The sequence below is a fragment of the Rhinoraja longicauda genome, chromosome 1, assembly GCF_053455715.1.
Source record: "Rhinoraja longicauda isolate Sanriku21f chromosome 1, sRhiLon1.1, whole genome shotgun sequence".
Lineage (NCBI taxonomy): Eukaryota > Metazoa > Chordata > Chondrichthyes > Rajiformes > Arhynchobatidae > Rhinoraja > Rhinoraja longicauda.
The window spans coordinates 25,725,212-25,740,305 of record NC_135953.1 but is presented as its reverse complement, the minus strand read 5'-3'; the positions used below and the strand labels follow the sequence as shown (position 1 = coordinate 25,740,305).

General features: G+C 42.6%; 1 protein-coding gene across 1 annotated transcript in view; it reads right to left on the bottom strand.

Annotated features, from left to right (window-relative positions):
- dcc (DCC netrin 1 receptor) overlaps positions 1-15,094 on the bottom strand; it is a 1,038,091-nt gene that overhangs the window by 89,201 nt on the left and 933,796 nt on the right. Inside the window, exons 17-19 of the mRNA XM_078421445.1 lie at positions 9,432-9,673; positions 7,817-7,955; positions 3,611-3,718 (exon numbers count right to left, since the gene is read on the bottom strand). Of these exons, the coding sequence (XP_078277571.1) occupies positions 3,611-3,718; positions 7,817-7,955; positions 9,432-9,673 (489 nt within the window). The remainder of the gene's footprint in view (positions 1-3,610; positions 3,719-7,816; positions 7,956-9,431; positions 9,674-15,094) is intronic.

Genomic DNA, 15,094 nt, shown 5'->3' with positions numbered 1-15,094 from the left:
CTGGGCAGTGAAGACCTTGTAATTGGAGAATATTTATTCACAAAATGCTGGAGTAACTCAGCAGGTCAGGCAGCATCTCAGGAGAGAAGGAATGGCTGACGTTTCGGGTCGAGACCCTTCTTCAGAAGTAATTGGAGAATGTTATTTAGCCCATGAGTTGGATCTGTGACTTAACTCAAAGTGTTGGAGTAAGTCAATGGGTTAGGCAGCATCTCTGGAGGACGTGGGTTGGTGATGGTTCGAGTTGGGACCCATCTTCAGATTGATTGGGAGAAGAGAGCTGGAAAAGAGGTTTGGGCAGGACAAAGCCCGGCAACTCCGTCTGCAACTCCTTGGTTCACTCATCCTTTCCCCTCCAAACCACCCCCACCCCAAGTACCTTCCCTTAAACCCACAGAAGATGTAACACTTGTACCTAAACTTGCACTTTACCCTGTCCAAAACTGTTACAACTGTTTCGTTTCGTTGGGTTGCTGCTGTCTAAATTACCTAAATTATTGCATCGTATGGGAGGCGCATTCCCAATCTCGTTGTACCCCTGGGTACAATGACAATAAAGATATATTTAATTGTATTGTATTGTATTGCACACCTCCTCCCTCACCCAAGGACCCCAGCAGTTCTTCTAAGTGAGGAAGCGGTTCACATGCTCCTCCCCTAACCTCATCTATTGCATTCAGTGTTCCCCATGTGGCCTCCTTTACATCAGTGGGACCAAGGCCTGCTGGATCATCCATATTAACAGATTAAACTACACCTAGGGCGTGCAGCGTAGATTCACTAGGTTAATTCCCGGAATGGCGGGACTGTCGTATGTTGAAAGGCTGGAGCAATTAGGCTTGTATACACTGGAATTTAGAAGGATGAGGGGGGATCTTATTGAAACATATAAGATAATTAGGGGATTGGACACATTAGAGGCAAGAAACATGTTCCCAATGTTGGGGGAGTCCAGAACAAGGGGCCACAGTTTAAGAATAAGGGGTAGGCCATTTAGAACGGAGATGAGGAAGAACTTTTTCAGTCAGAGAGTGGTGAAGGTGTTTAATTCTCTGCCTCAGAAGGCAGTGGAGGCCAGTTCGTTGGATGCTTTCAAGAGAGAGCTGGATAGAGCTCTTAAGGATAGCGGAGTGAGGGGGTATGGGGAGAAGGCAGGAACGGGGTACTGATTGAGAGTGATCAGCCATGATCGCATTGAATGGCGGTGCTGGCTCGAAGGGCTGAATGGCCTCCTCCTGCGTCTATTGTCTATTGTCTATTCCCTTTCCCATACCAGCCTTTCTGTCCTGAGCCTCCTCTGTTGCCAGAGTGAGGCCACATGCAAACTGGAGGAACAGCATTTCATATTCCGTAAGGGTAGCTTTCAACCCCATGGAATGAACATTGAACTTTCCAATTTTAGGTAGTGCTCCACTTTTCCCCTCCCCTCTCTTTCCACCATCCCAGTGCACACCCATTTCTCTCACTATCCCGACCACTTTCCCACCTCTTCCCATCCCTTTCTACCTGTATCCCTCCCTCTGGCTTTATTTTTCACTCGTCTTCTTTTCTTATCTGACAGCTTTCTGCCTTTCTGTTTCCTTCTCGTTTCCTTTTGTCTCGCTAATTATCTTTTGTCACCCCTTGTGTATCCTTGGCATCTCAATGATTCAATGATACTTTATTGTCACATGTACCTAGGTACAGTGAAATGCTTTGTTTTGCATGCAATCCGATAAAATCATACAACAGACCTTGCTTAGGCGCACATGTCGGCACGTTTCTAGCACTGACAAAGTTACAAATGGTCACTGGACAGTCCTTTATCCACCTCTCTATCCTTCGTCCACCCATTTGTCAATCAAATTCATCCCCCCCACCCCACCTGTATCCCACCCATCACATGCCAGACTTTGTTGTGCCACCAGCTCTCTTCCAGATTTCTTCCTCCTAACACCTGAAGTCTGAAGAAGGGTCGCGACCCAAAACATCCCCTATCCATATCTTCCAGAGATGCTGCCTGACCCACTGAGATACTCCAGCACTTCAACACAAGGATCCAGCATCTGTATTCTCTAGTGTCTCCTGTGACTTAACTCCATGTGTTTGATTTCCATCTCAATTCCTAAGGTCAGCAAAAAAATTATCAAGCCAGATTTAATTCTGACAATTGACCTAGCATTCTTTCCTGTGTGTGGAGGTGACTTCCAAATTTCTGCTACTGATCTGAAAAATGGAAATGCTTTGTGCCTTCACTTCAGAAAAGCCTGACTCTTATTTTTAGACAGTGGTCTCTGTACTTAAATTCTTAATGCAGCTAAAATAGTTATTCTCCATCTATCCTTTGGTTCCCCTTATATTCTGTAAGGTCTGGTGGAACTTTAAACTGGAGGCAGCAAACTATTGTCTATACTGCCCCTTATTTTCAGTTATCATTCTGGAAAACCTATGCTGGGCACACTCTCAGACTATGGGTAGAAGCTAGACATCACTGGAGTCATCTTATGATTGAATAATAGAAGGAAGAATATTCAATTTTGTTAGACCATGCTCAACCTGAAAAACATCTCAAACAATATTTAGTTTTCCAGGTAGCCATTAACAACTGGTGTTAAGTCAACCACGTGGTGTTCTGCACTTGCTGAAGGAACTTTCTCAGAAATATTTAGGTTCCTATCGCAGTCTAATCAATGACTTGGTTTACTTTAGAGATACAGCGTGGAAACGGACCCTTCAGCCCATCGAGTCTGTGCCAACTAGTGATCCCCGTACACTAGTACTATCCTACACACTAGGGACAATTTCAATTTTTTTTACCAAAGCCAATTAACCTACAAACCTGTACGTCTTTGATCAGCATCCCATCGCAAAATGGTTAACATAATCCTTTGAACAAAGGGCTTTTACATTGATTCAAAGAAAGCAGGAATTCTCCTTCCAGGTCCAGGGATAAATCTGGATTACTGTTTCTGGTTTGGGACCTCCTCTTGTCCCCGTCCAGCTGCATTGAGCTGTGTCAACCATCTAGCCGGTCCAATTTGGTGCTCTTCCAAGTGTTCTCAAGGGCCAACCTGTCTTGAACACATTATTTGGCCTAGGTCTCTATTTGGGGGTGATCCTTGAGCTTCTCGTATGATCTTAATGATCTTATTTCAGGATTAAAGAGAAACCCAAACAAATATCTCTCCCCCATATGTCGACAGCTTTGGAAAGTGAACCAGTGAATTGTGAAAATATATTAAGAAGCAGCATTTTACTATTACATGAGAGCTGACACAGTTAAATACTTATCAATTTTAATTTATTTAATTCCAGGGATAATCAGCTCTGATTCACTAAGCAAAAGACCTATCAGTAAGGAAAGCAACATTTGAGTTTTCAGGGATAGTTTCAACAAGAAAAATCAAGCTATACTGAAAATGATATTTTTAAAAAGAATTTTAATTTAATAAAAATCCTATTTAATTATTAAATTAAAATTATTTAAAAAAATATTAACAATGAGAATAAATGGGAATAGGTATGATTCAGTTGCTAATTGCCTTACATAACTTTAGGGTAATGGGAATTGGATTGTGCACCTGAATTGTATCAAGGTGAAAGATTTATTAGAAATGAAGTTTGCATTTACCTGTAATTTTTCCATTGGCTTCCAAGGGTGGTTGCCAGCTAATGATGATGGCTCGAGGCTTTCCTTCTCTGCTAATAACAGTCAGGTCCTTTGGGGCTGAGGTAGGAGCTATTATCCAAGTGCAAAGTAGAGGGGAGGAAAGAGAAAGCAATGTTATATTAATTATGGATCGTTAGTGCTGAAAATTGACGAAGATACTGGCAAGGCCAAGTGAAATGAGTCATGATTCTAAGCAGAACACTTCCAAATCTTAATCTGTGGGTACACCATACCCCAATTGGACCTGAGTAATGGGCACCTTCTTAATAATGGTCAGATTTTGTTTAGTACAAAGTGAACGTTTGCTCAGAGACTGACGCATTCTCCTACATCAACTGCATTGCTTGAATAATCTTTTCACTGACATAATCCTGAGCTGAAACAAATTTGCTCAAAATTGGGCACGGGTCCAGACACTAACACCAAAATGTTGTCTTCATTCTTCAAAGTGATTTTATTTATGCCTATGTTGACAGCCTAAGAGTACAATGCAGAAGCAGTGTGGAGCTCGAACAAATTGGGCCAAGATGCAGATAGAGTTGTACAGACTGTACAGTTGTCAAAAGAAGTCAATGAATGAGATATTTCCCCTTGTGGGTCTGCAGTTTTATTTTAGTGGATAACTAACTCTTACGCCAATGGGTCATTGTATGGTGCACAATTGTGATAAGTTACTGCATTTATTACAGCTCACACAGTAGCTACTTCACAATTAGTATCAACAGTCTTCTCAGGGTAAGGAGAGGTAAATCAACTAACTACGTTTGCGGCTCTAGATCACGACTGTCAACTCTGCTGAAGGTTTTCACACATGGACCTGGAACAGAATGGATTAACTATGATGGTGACAGTAATTCAACCGTGACGGAGGCTTACATTCTCAACAACAATTCCTTGGATGAAACACGGAGAGATAGCCATGCAACAATATCCCTGCACAGTGTTGCTGTGTTCACTTGAACACTGGTTGACTGCCTACAATCCAGCTGAACGTAATGTGTGGCAGACAGACAACACAGTTGATGAATACAGAAAAAATCAAAATGTCAAAGAATCATGCAGCATGAGATGTCCATTGTGTCTGTGCCACGTCCTTGACAGAGCTGCTATCTCAGACTTCCTGCCTTTTTTGCTATTCTGTTGGAAACGTTTTTTCTGTAAGTTTATATTGGACTTCCTCAGCAAAGTTACCATTAATTTTTTTTCTTCACAGTTCATTTGAGCTCACCACAGTGGTATGTAGAATCATATATGGAGTATAAAACACAGAAACTAGCCATTTGCACAGAGTCTGGGCTCACCTTACCACTCAATACAGGCTCTTTCCATCATTCCTTGCCCAATGATATTAGTATAACCTAATCACTTCCCCCTAACAAACATATTTAATTTTCAATAGACAACAGACAATAAACAGGAGCAGGCCATTCGGCCCTTTGAGCCAGCACCGCCATTCAATGTGATCATGGCTGATCATCCACAATCAGTACCCCGTTCCTGCCCTCTCCCCATACCCCCTGACCCCGCTATCAATAAGAGCTCTATCTAACTCTCTCTTGAAAGCATCCAGAGAATTGGCCTCCACTGCCTTCTGAGGCAGAGAATTCCACAGATTTACAACTCTCTGAGTGTTCATTTTCAGCTAACTTGTCCCCTGCATTCCTTGCAGGGGTGATTCCCACATCCTGGCAATTCCCTGGTAAAGAAATTAGTTCTAAATTCGCTGATGAGCAGCTGATTATTTTATACTGATGGTTTTAAGTTTTGACCTATCCCAGAATTAAAAACAATCTCTATGTCCAACTTACATAAACCTTATTTAATCGTAAAGGTCACTGTTGGGTCACTTCTTGGCCAAGTCCGAGTTGATTGGTATATTTCATATTTTGCTACTTATTTATTTTAAATGTTGTCCTATTTTAATGTGCAGCATCTCTCATCTCATTTTCAGCACCCAAGTCAAGTTGGCCGATAGGTCATAGAGTCATAGAGTGATACGGTGTGGAACAGGCCCTTCAGCCCATCTTGCCCACACTGGCTAGTCCCTGCTAGCGCTTGGTCCATATCCTTCCAAACTTGTCCTATCCATGTACCTGTCTAACTGTTTCTTAAATGGTGGGATAGTCCCAGCCTCTACTAACTCTTCCATACACCCACCACCCTTTGTGTGAAAAAGTTATCCCTCAGATTCCTATTAAATCTTTTCCCCTTCACCTAGAACCTATGTCCTCTGGTCTTCGATTCCCCTACTCTGGGCAAGAGATTCTGTGCATCTCCCCGATCTATTCCTCTCATGATTTTATACACCTCATCCTCCTGCTCTTCAAGGAAGACCCAGTCAAATCAACCTATCCCTATAGCTTAGACCCTCTAATCCTGGCAACATCCTTGGTTCTGATGCTGGACTCTCCTTTGTGCTTAGTGATATCTGAAGAAAGTGTGTTCGACAACACGCTGCCTGTGTGGGTGGTGGAGGTAAGTGCTCAAGTGCCTGGATGAAATCTTGATTTGTTTTTATTCATTCAAGGGATGTGGGCTTTGCAGGCTGAGCCAGCATTTAATTGCCCATCTCTGATTACTTTTGAGAAGGTAGTGATGAGTTGCCTTTTTGAACAGCTCCAGTGCTTCAGGTGTGTGCAGATTTTAGATTTTAGATTTTAGATACAGCGCAGAAACAGGCCCTTCGGCCCACCGGGTCCGCGCCGCCCAGCGATCCCCGCACATTAACACTATCCTACACCCACTAGGGACAATTTTTTTACATTTGCCCAGCCAATTAACCTACAAACCTGTACGTCTTTGGAGTGTGGGAGGAAACCGAAGATCTCGGAGAAAACCCACGCAGGTCACGGGGAGAACGTACAAACTCCGTACAGTACAGCACCCGTAGTCAGGATCGAATCCGAGTCTCCGGCGCTGCATTCGCTGTAAGGCAGCAACTCTACCGCTGCGCCACCGTGCCGCCCTTGACACACAATGCTGTCAGCAATGTGATTCTAGGATATAACACCGTTCGTTCACCTAGAGACGGTGAAGGAATGGTGATATATTTTCAAGTCAGGACGATGCATAGTTTGGAGGGCAAATTCCAGGTGGCTGCGTTTCCATGCCTTTCCAGCCTGGATCCTTGTAACTGGTCGAGGTTGTTCATTTGGAAGGTGCTATTGAAGGAGTCTTGGTGAATGTTTGCAGTGCATCCTGTTGTACTATTGTATGTCGGTGGAGGAGTGAGTGGCTGGTCATCAAGCAGGCTGTGTTGTCCAGCATTGTGCTGATCTTGTCGAACACACATCCAGGCACATGGAGGGTGTGTGTTCACGGTTCAGAATTGAGCCTTGCAGATGGTGGACTGAGCTTGGAGAGTGAGGAGGTGAGTTGCTCATCTCAGCATACTTAGCCACTGACCTGGTCTCGTAGTCACATTGTGTACCCGATTATTCCAGTTCAATAACTGGTCAAGGTCAACTCCTGGGATTTTGATAATGGGCGATTCAGTAGTGGTGATATCATTGAGTGTTCAGGTTCAATGATAGCTGGATTTTCTCTTCTTGGATACAGTCATTGCCCAGCACTTGTGTGAAATGAACGTTACTTAGCATCTGTCAGCCCAGGCCTGCACAAAATGTCTTGCTCTCAAAATGTAGAAACAAAGAAGTTGCAGGTGCTGGTCCTACTGATATCAGGTCTTGCGGCATTTGGACGTGGACTCATTCATTATCCAAGGAGTCGTGAATAGTGCTGAACATTGTGCAATCATCATCGAACATCCCTACCTCTGTCCTTATCATTGACTGAAGTTCATTGATGAAGCAGCCAAAGATGGTTGGACATAGAAGAATGTGGATCAAATCTTGATAAACGTTGGTAAATGGAATTAGTACTGATGACCCAGCATAGGCATGCTGGCCCAAAGGGCCTGGTTCTTTGCTGTAAAATTTTATGACTCTTAAGCTTGTCATTTTTGGCTATCACTATCGCAGAGTGTAACTAACATTTTACTTTGCAATCACACAGCATGCTACACAATTGGTGAAGAAGCAGAAAATCAATATCGACGTGACTGCAAACCCCTGAACACGAGTTTTCCCATTCATTCAACCAAGAAGATGTAGCACGATTATTAGACCAGCTGGCTTTCCACGGTTCAGACAGTTTATAAAGTCTTACCAGCCTCATATGTTGTAGCATGTGCGGTCATACTCCATGTGCTAGACCTCCGTCCTTTGGTTACCATGATGGAGAACTCATACATGGTGTTGGGTTTGAGATTTGTAACCGTGTGACTCAAACTTGTTGCCTCCACAGACTACAATTAAAAGACAGAAAACACTGGAGGTGAGTGACTGACTGCAAACAGAGAAGGTAGAATCTATTGAATCTACTGCACAAAAAATGACGATATAGAATAAAATTAACTCTAAAATCCTTAAATGGATGATTTTCTTGGAACGCAACCGCCTTTAAGCAGGGGTTGCCTGTAGCTTTAAATGTAGCTTTGTTGTGGCCATCAGTTTATGGGGAGATGATAAGCTACATTGGAGAAAGTCAAGATTTATTCTTTAGTGGGAAACAAAACACAATTTTGCTGGAGCTATGAGCTCACCTTTGGTTTGCCCCAAGACATGAATCTAGCTGGAAGACTCATGCAGGTGCATTTCTCCTCTGTCTGAACCTTGTTGACATACAAAATATCAGGGGCTCGGGGGTAGGAAGGAAGAGCAATGCCCATGAAGAGCATTACGTGAATACATTTAGGCCCCATATCTGAGGAAGGGTGTGCTGACTCTGGAGTGGGTCCAGAACAGGTTTACGAGAATGATCCCAGGAATGACTGGGTTAGCATACGATAAGCGTTTGGCAGCATGGGGCCTCTACTTGCTGGAGTTTAGAAGGTTGCGGAGGGGACCTCTTTGAAACGTACAGAATAATGAAAGGCATAGATAGAGTGGATGTGGAAAGGATGTTTCCACTGGTGGGAGAGTCTAGGACCAGAGGTCATAGCCTCAGAATTAACGGGTGTTCTTTTAGAAAGGAGGTGAGGAGGAAATTCTGTAGTCAGAGGGTAGTTAATCTGTGGAACTCATTGCCACAGAGGGCTGCGGAGGCCAAGTCAATGGATATTTTTAAAGCAGAGAAAGACAAATTCTTGATTAGAACGGGTGTCAAGGGTTATGGGGAGAAGGCAGGAAAATGGGATTAGGAGGCAGAGATCAGCCATGATTGAATGGCAGAGTAGATGCGATGTGCTGAAAGGCCTAATTTACTCCTATAACTTGTGAACTTGTGAATTATTTGATTGTTCCTCCTCAAAAGCTCAGGTTACGAAAGACCAACCCATTCCCTCACATGGAAATCTTCATGACTGGAATCTGAGCATGGAAGCTCAGTATTACCAGGTCTGCATTGATTCCAGAACCAATTATACTGCAATTGAACTAAGACCAAAAGCAATTGCCGAAACCACAGACAGTGCAGATAATTAACTTTAAAGTGAGTCATGCTGCATCCCTAGATTAGTGCAGTTAATTCAACATTGACCACCAAGCAAATGTAGGAATTACCTGCTGTGCATTACTCCTGTCTGTAAAAGAAGTACATTTATCTAGTAAAATGTCAAAATGGCTTTCTTTCCCTCACCTTTTTAACAATGGAAATTAATTAAAATGAACTAACCAACAAAGAAACAAAAAAAAAACAAGTTTAACTTCAAATTAGAAATTGCTATTCTTTGAAATAATTTTAAGAAAGATAAGGATTCAAGAAAATGTGGATGAACTCTTACTTTGTACTTGGCATTGGCAGAGTAGCTTGTTCTCCATCGAACAGTATAAAAGCGGATGTCTGATGTCCCCTTCTGGTTTTTAGGCACTGAGTTATCTGCCCAGCTGACCCTGACGGAGTCGTGACGGACTGCCATGGCTTGAACACCTACAGGTGGTAGCATAGGGGTGGAGGTATCTGGGACTGAGGTAGGAAGGTCATCGAACAAATGAAACAAATCAACATCTAAGGGATCAACAGGGTCTGGGACATGAGAGTAAACAAAACATGCATCAAATCAAGGAGCAGAAAAAAAGGAAACAGTGGCATTAAGCAAGAAGTGAAAGATACAAAATTAAAAATGGCATGAAATGAAAGAGAAAATTAAAAAAAAAAAATACTGTTAATTCAGTCAGGCAATCCACACAAACATGTGAATAATCCAGTAATTGGACAATCTTTTATTAAAACATGCTGAAACTATCTGTGGTTCTGATGACTTGTCTGTGCTTTGTTTTCTTTGTCTGAGGTGAATAATATTGGACTTGGTAGTTTGGCTGGCCCTCAGTTTACACCAATAGCAACAACAATGATCAATGGTTTCTTTATTCACAAAATGCTGGAGTAACTCAGCAGGTCGGGCAGCATCTCAGGAGAGAAGGAATGGGCGACGTTTCAGGTCGAGACTCTTCTTATTGTCACGTGTGCCAGATACAGTGAAATACATTTATCGCGTACAATTTAGCAAGACTATCGTCGTGAATAAGCACAGTCAGTACAGTATGCACAGAACAGCCCACTGAGTCCATATGCAAGAGGTGCTATTTTGGCGTCATTTTACAGTCCCAGCTGCAGCTAGCCACAAAGGCCCATTGTAGCCGTCGCCTCCATTCCGGTCATCCCGCGACAATCTGTACTGATGTAATGGTTTTAACATAGTAACACATCCCAACATACGTGACAAGAGCGTTCTCAATACAAATTGCAAGTTAACCACTTTGTGAGATAATAGGGCTAAAGGCATAGGCCCCACACCCATTGCAGAGGAAGAATGGCGCATGCTGAGGCTGAGAGCTTGGTGCTTATTTCATTCTCCAAGCCAATTAGAACACACAGAATCTGGACAGGACAAGTGGTGGGAAAACATGGAAGGGGAAAAGAGATCTTGACCCTTCACGTCTTGAATATTTACAGATTTACAAATCTTGGGCTTTGAATCACAGACTTAATTTTCTAATGAGTTCCTGAATATGGCTTCAGGGGGACAGACAACAAAGAAAATATTTAAAAATGGAATGAACTTAAGCAATAATTGAGCTGTGATAAGACTCTAATAGGGCATCTGGAAGGGACTGTAAAAATTATCTTTGGGTATTACGTGTGGTAGAGGATCACAGAAATAAGTAATTGGAGAACGAATTGAACAGAAAAATGTTTCAAAAAAGATTAAATAAAAGCTAAAAATTATGCAATTGGGAATGACACAATTCCCAAATTTAAGAAATTACAGAAAAATGCCTTTAATTTCTGTTCCCATCATCCTGTAAGGAAATTTAGTTTAGTTTAATGATTATAGTGTGGGAGGAAACCAGAGCACCTGGATAAAACCCACACGGTCACGGGGAGAACGTACAAACTCCGTACAGTCAGCACCCATAGTTAGGCCCAAACCCACATCTTTGGTGATGTAAGGCAGCAACTCTACCGTTACGCAACTGTGCCACCGCAAATGTAAACCATTCTTTAAAAAAAATATTTGCTTATTCCTTTCAATCTATTCCTTCTTTTTCAAAGAAAATGTAAAGATGGAATGACAAAGTATTATCACTTCCTCGATTTTTGACAGAAGAATTCCAAGCAGATTCCAGTTTCTTTACACAAATGACAGAAATATATGGGATTAGAAGTAATCGTGTGCTGTGGTAAGTATTGACTGCAAATCAATGACCAGCTCAGTCAAGGGTTCACTTCTAACTCTATAGTTTTCAGCGAATGAAATGGCCGCACACTTATTTCCAGCTATGTTGAACAGGAAATTGTGCTCTGCCGGACAGTGGCCAGGTGTGGAATGGGGGGGGGGGGGCACCAGAAGGGCAATCATTTAATCGGGCTTAGTGTGGAGAAATGGATGAACCATTGGATAAGTGGGACTGGAAGTGTTTCTGATGTGGAGGGAGAATCTTAATGACCTAATTGAAAGTTTGTTGACCTCATTGGGGCACTGCAGAATAGACAATAGACAATAGGTGCAGGAGGAGGCCATTCGGCCCTTCGAGCCAGCACCGTCATTCAATGTGATCATGGCTGATCATTCTCAATCAATACCCCGTTCCTGCCTTCTCCCCATACCCCCTGACTCCGCTATCCTTAAGAGCTCTATCCAGCTCTCTCTTGAATGTATTCAGAGAATTGGCCTCCACTGCCTTCTGAGGCAGAGAATTCCACAGATTCACAACTCTCTGACTGAAAAAGTTTTTTCTCATCTCAGTTCTAAATGGCCTACCCCTCATAGCCCAATAATCTAGTGACTTGATAGATCAGGCTGCCCCAGATCAGAGAGTGAGTCCACCAGAGCATAGTGCAGTTGGCATAGGGTCAGGAGCAGGTACATTAGGGTTGGCATAGGACATCAAAGTTTTTGACGGTCAGAGTGTCAGGGTCTATGAGGAGTCTGTGACCGGAAAAGCAGGGCTATGGGAGGTAGCCCAAGAATAATTTATCATGGAAAAACATGGAACAACATGGAGGCACTACAGGGGAACTGAGACAAAATACTACGTGTTTTCAGAATATGGAGTACTTTATATCTCACTTCCGGCATTTCTCTCTCTCGCTCTCTCTCTCCTTCTCTGCCTTACTTCTTACCTCCTCTTATCTCCTATTACATCTCCTCTTGTCTGATCAGCTCCAATTAACCAACCCACACCACCCTTTTGCAGTTGGCTTCACAGCCACTAGGACTGTACAGACACTGTTCTCGCCACCCCTTCCAGTTCTCTGCAACCCAAGACAATTTTGATTTCTAACTTGTCTCACTTCTAACGAAAGGCCATGAACTTGAAATGTTAACTCTGTTTCTTTCCCAACAGGTGCTCCCTGACCTGCTGAGTATTCCTAGCATTTTCCCTTTTTAGTTGTGATCGTGCATTAGAGGCATTCAGCCTCAAAATATTTTACTGGCAAATAATTCCACTAGTGCAGTGGCATGTTTTATGTTCTATATTTTCTTCGCCGAACCCTGGGCTATTCTTTGAGCTTGACTGATGTGAACGTTAACAATTGGAATGATTTAGACAAGGGTTTAAGAATTTCCCTCCTGGGAAGTTTATTCTGATTTCATTGCAGAGAAACACCTCAGAAAGTAGGCTTCTGATGCAGTGAACCACACTGAAATAGCCTCACACTATAATAAATGTCAGGCTTGTTTGCCGCGTCACTTTTAACAAATCTCCACTCTTGCCAGTTTCCCCAGGATAACAATTTGATTCTCAAGAGGATTCAACTTTGGTTTCCCCTTCCCATAGAAAACTCTTTCCTGGAGGAACAAAACTTGTTAAATGAAGTTCGAGAGGTCACAGTTATTTACCTTATTATTGTTATTTGCCCTCAACACTTTAGAGAAGGTGTGACATGAAGTCACAGTACAACAGTCCTTTAATGAACTCTTCAAAAAGTTGACGGTCTCTCTCTCTGAGCCTAACAAGTAATTTTGCCTATTGCTGAAATGATGTCAATGAAACTTGTCTAATGTTGTGGGGATATGATTGAGATTTACATACTTCCATTTATACATCTGAGAGAGTTAAATCAGGTAACTGTTGACCCAAACATATGATTCCAACTGCTACTGAATATTGCACTTTTTTTTTGTTGTTGAGTCTATTCCATTTACATTTTTTTCACTGAATGTGCACTTAAAATGTCAATTTCTACAAAGTAATCAAAGACTGCCACTCAAAATAAGTCTGGAATTAAGATCTACACAAACTCCTGTTACTAGAATAATAGAACAATTCCACAAGAATAGCAAATTTGCAGATGATACTAAGTTGGGGGGTAGTGTGAATTGTGAGGAAGATGCAATAAGGCTGCAGGGTGACTTGGACAGGTTGTGTGAGTGGGCGGATACATGGCAGATGCAGTTTAATGTAGATAAGTGTGAGGTTATTCACTTTGGAAGTAAGAATAGAAAGGCAGATTATTATCTGAATGGTGTCAAGTTAGGAGGAGGGGGAGTTCAACGAGATCTGGGTGTCCTAGTGCATCAGTCAATGAAAGGAAGCATGCAGGTACAGCAGGCAGTGAAGAAAGCCAATGGAATGTTGGCCTTCGTAACAAGAGGAGTTGAGTATAGGAGCAAAGAGGTCCTTCTACAGTTGTACCGGGCCCTGGTGAGACCGCACCTGGAGTACTGTGTGCAGTTTTGGTCTCCAAATTTGAGGAAGGATATTCTTGCTATGGAGGGCGTGCAGCGTAGGTTCACTAGGTTAATTCCCGGAATGGCGGGACTGTCGTATGTTGAAAGGCTGGAGCGATTGGGCTTGTATACACTGGAATTTAGAAGGATGAGGGGGGATCTTATTGAAACATATAAGATAATTAGGGGATTGGACACATTAGAGGCAGATAACATGTTCCCAATGTTGGGGGAGTCCAGAACAAGGGGCCACAGTTTAAGAATAAGGGGTAGGCCATTTAGAACGGAGATGAGGAAGAACTTTTTCAGTCAGAGGGTGGTGAAGGTGTGGAATTCTCTGCCTCAGAAGGCAGTGGAGGCCAGTTCGTTGGATGCTTTCAAGAGAGAGCTGGATAGAGCTCTTAAGGATAGCGGAGTGAGGGGGTATGGGGAGAAGGCAGGAACGGGGTACTGATTGAGAGTGATCAGCCATGATCGCATTGAATGGAGGTGCTGGCTCGAAGGGCTGAATGGCCTACTCCTGCACCTATTGTCTATTGTCTATTGTCTATGTGTAAGAAGGAACTGTAGATGTTGATTTACACTGAAGGTAGACACAGAATGCTGAAGTTACTCAGTGGCTCAGGCAGCATCCCTGGAGAAAAGGAATAGAAATAGGTGATGTTTCAGGTCGAGATCCTTCATCAGATAAATTGGTCTAGGCCCATAAGAATATGTATTGAGCACAAAACGTCCAACATTAGGTGAGGACGATTCTCAGACCACAAGGGACAAGGATATAAGTGTATCTGCAGGGCTGCCAGTAGAATAGGAAAATCCCAGTCCCAGAAAATTATTTTAAATAATTCGTACACTTAGTGAAATCAGAGTCAGAATCATTGAAATAACCATTTGACGGAGTAAATGGTAAAACAATAAGGAGGGAATAAAAGGAATTAATGACTGGGAAAATGAACAAAATATAAAGCAGAAGGATAGAAAAGGTCAAACAATTACTGGAAAAGATTCATGGAAATGTTGCTGGCTAGAAGGGTAGTACTTTTATATTTCTCCACTCTCACTGAACTTAGGTCAGTAGAGCAACAACACATCTGGTCAGAGGATCACTTCATTTTATTTCAAGCCCCCTGGGTATTGAGCTCTGCTGTTGATCAGCTCACGGCACAATAAGAAGTGGTGGGATGAGTGTCAGTGTATCAAGGATAAATCAGGGGAGAAAAAAAATGGTATTGAACAATGGTCAGTAAGCAATTTCCAAATCTGAAATC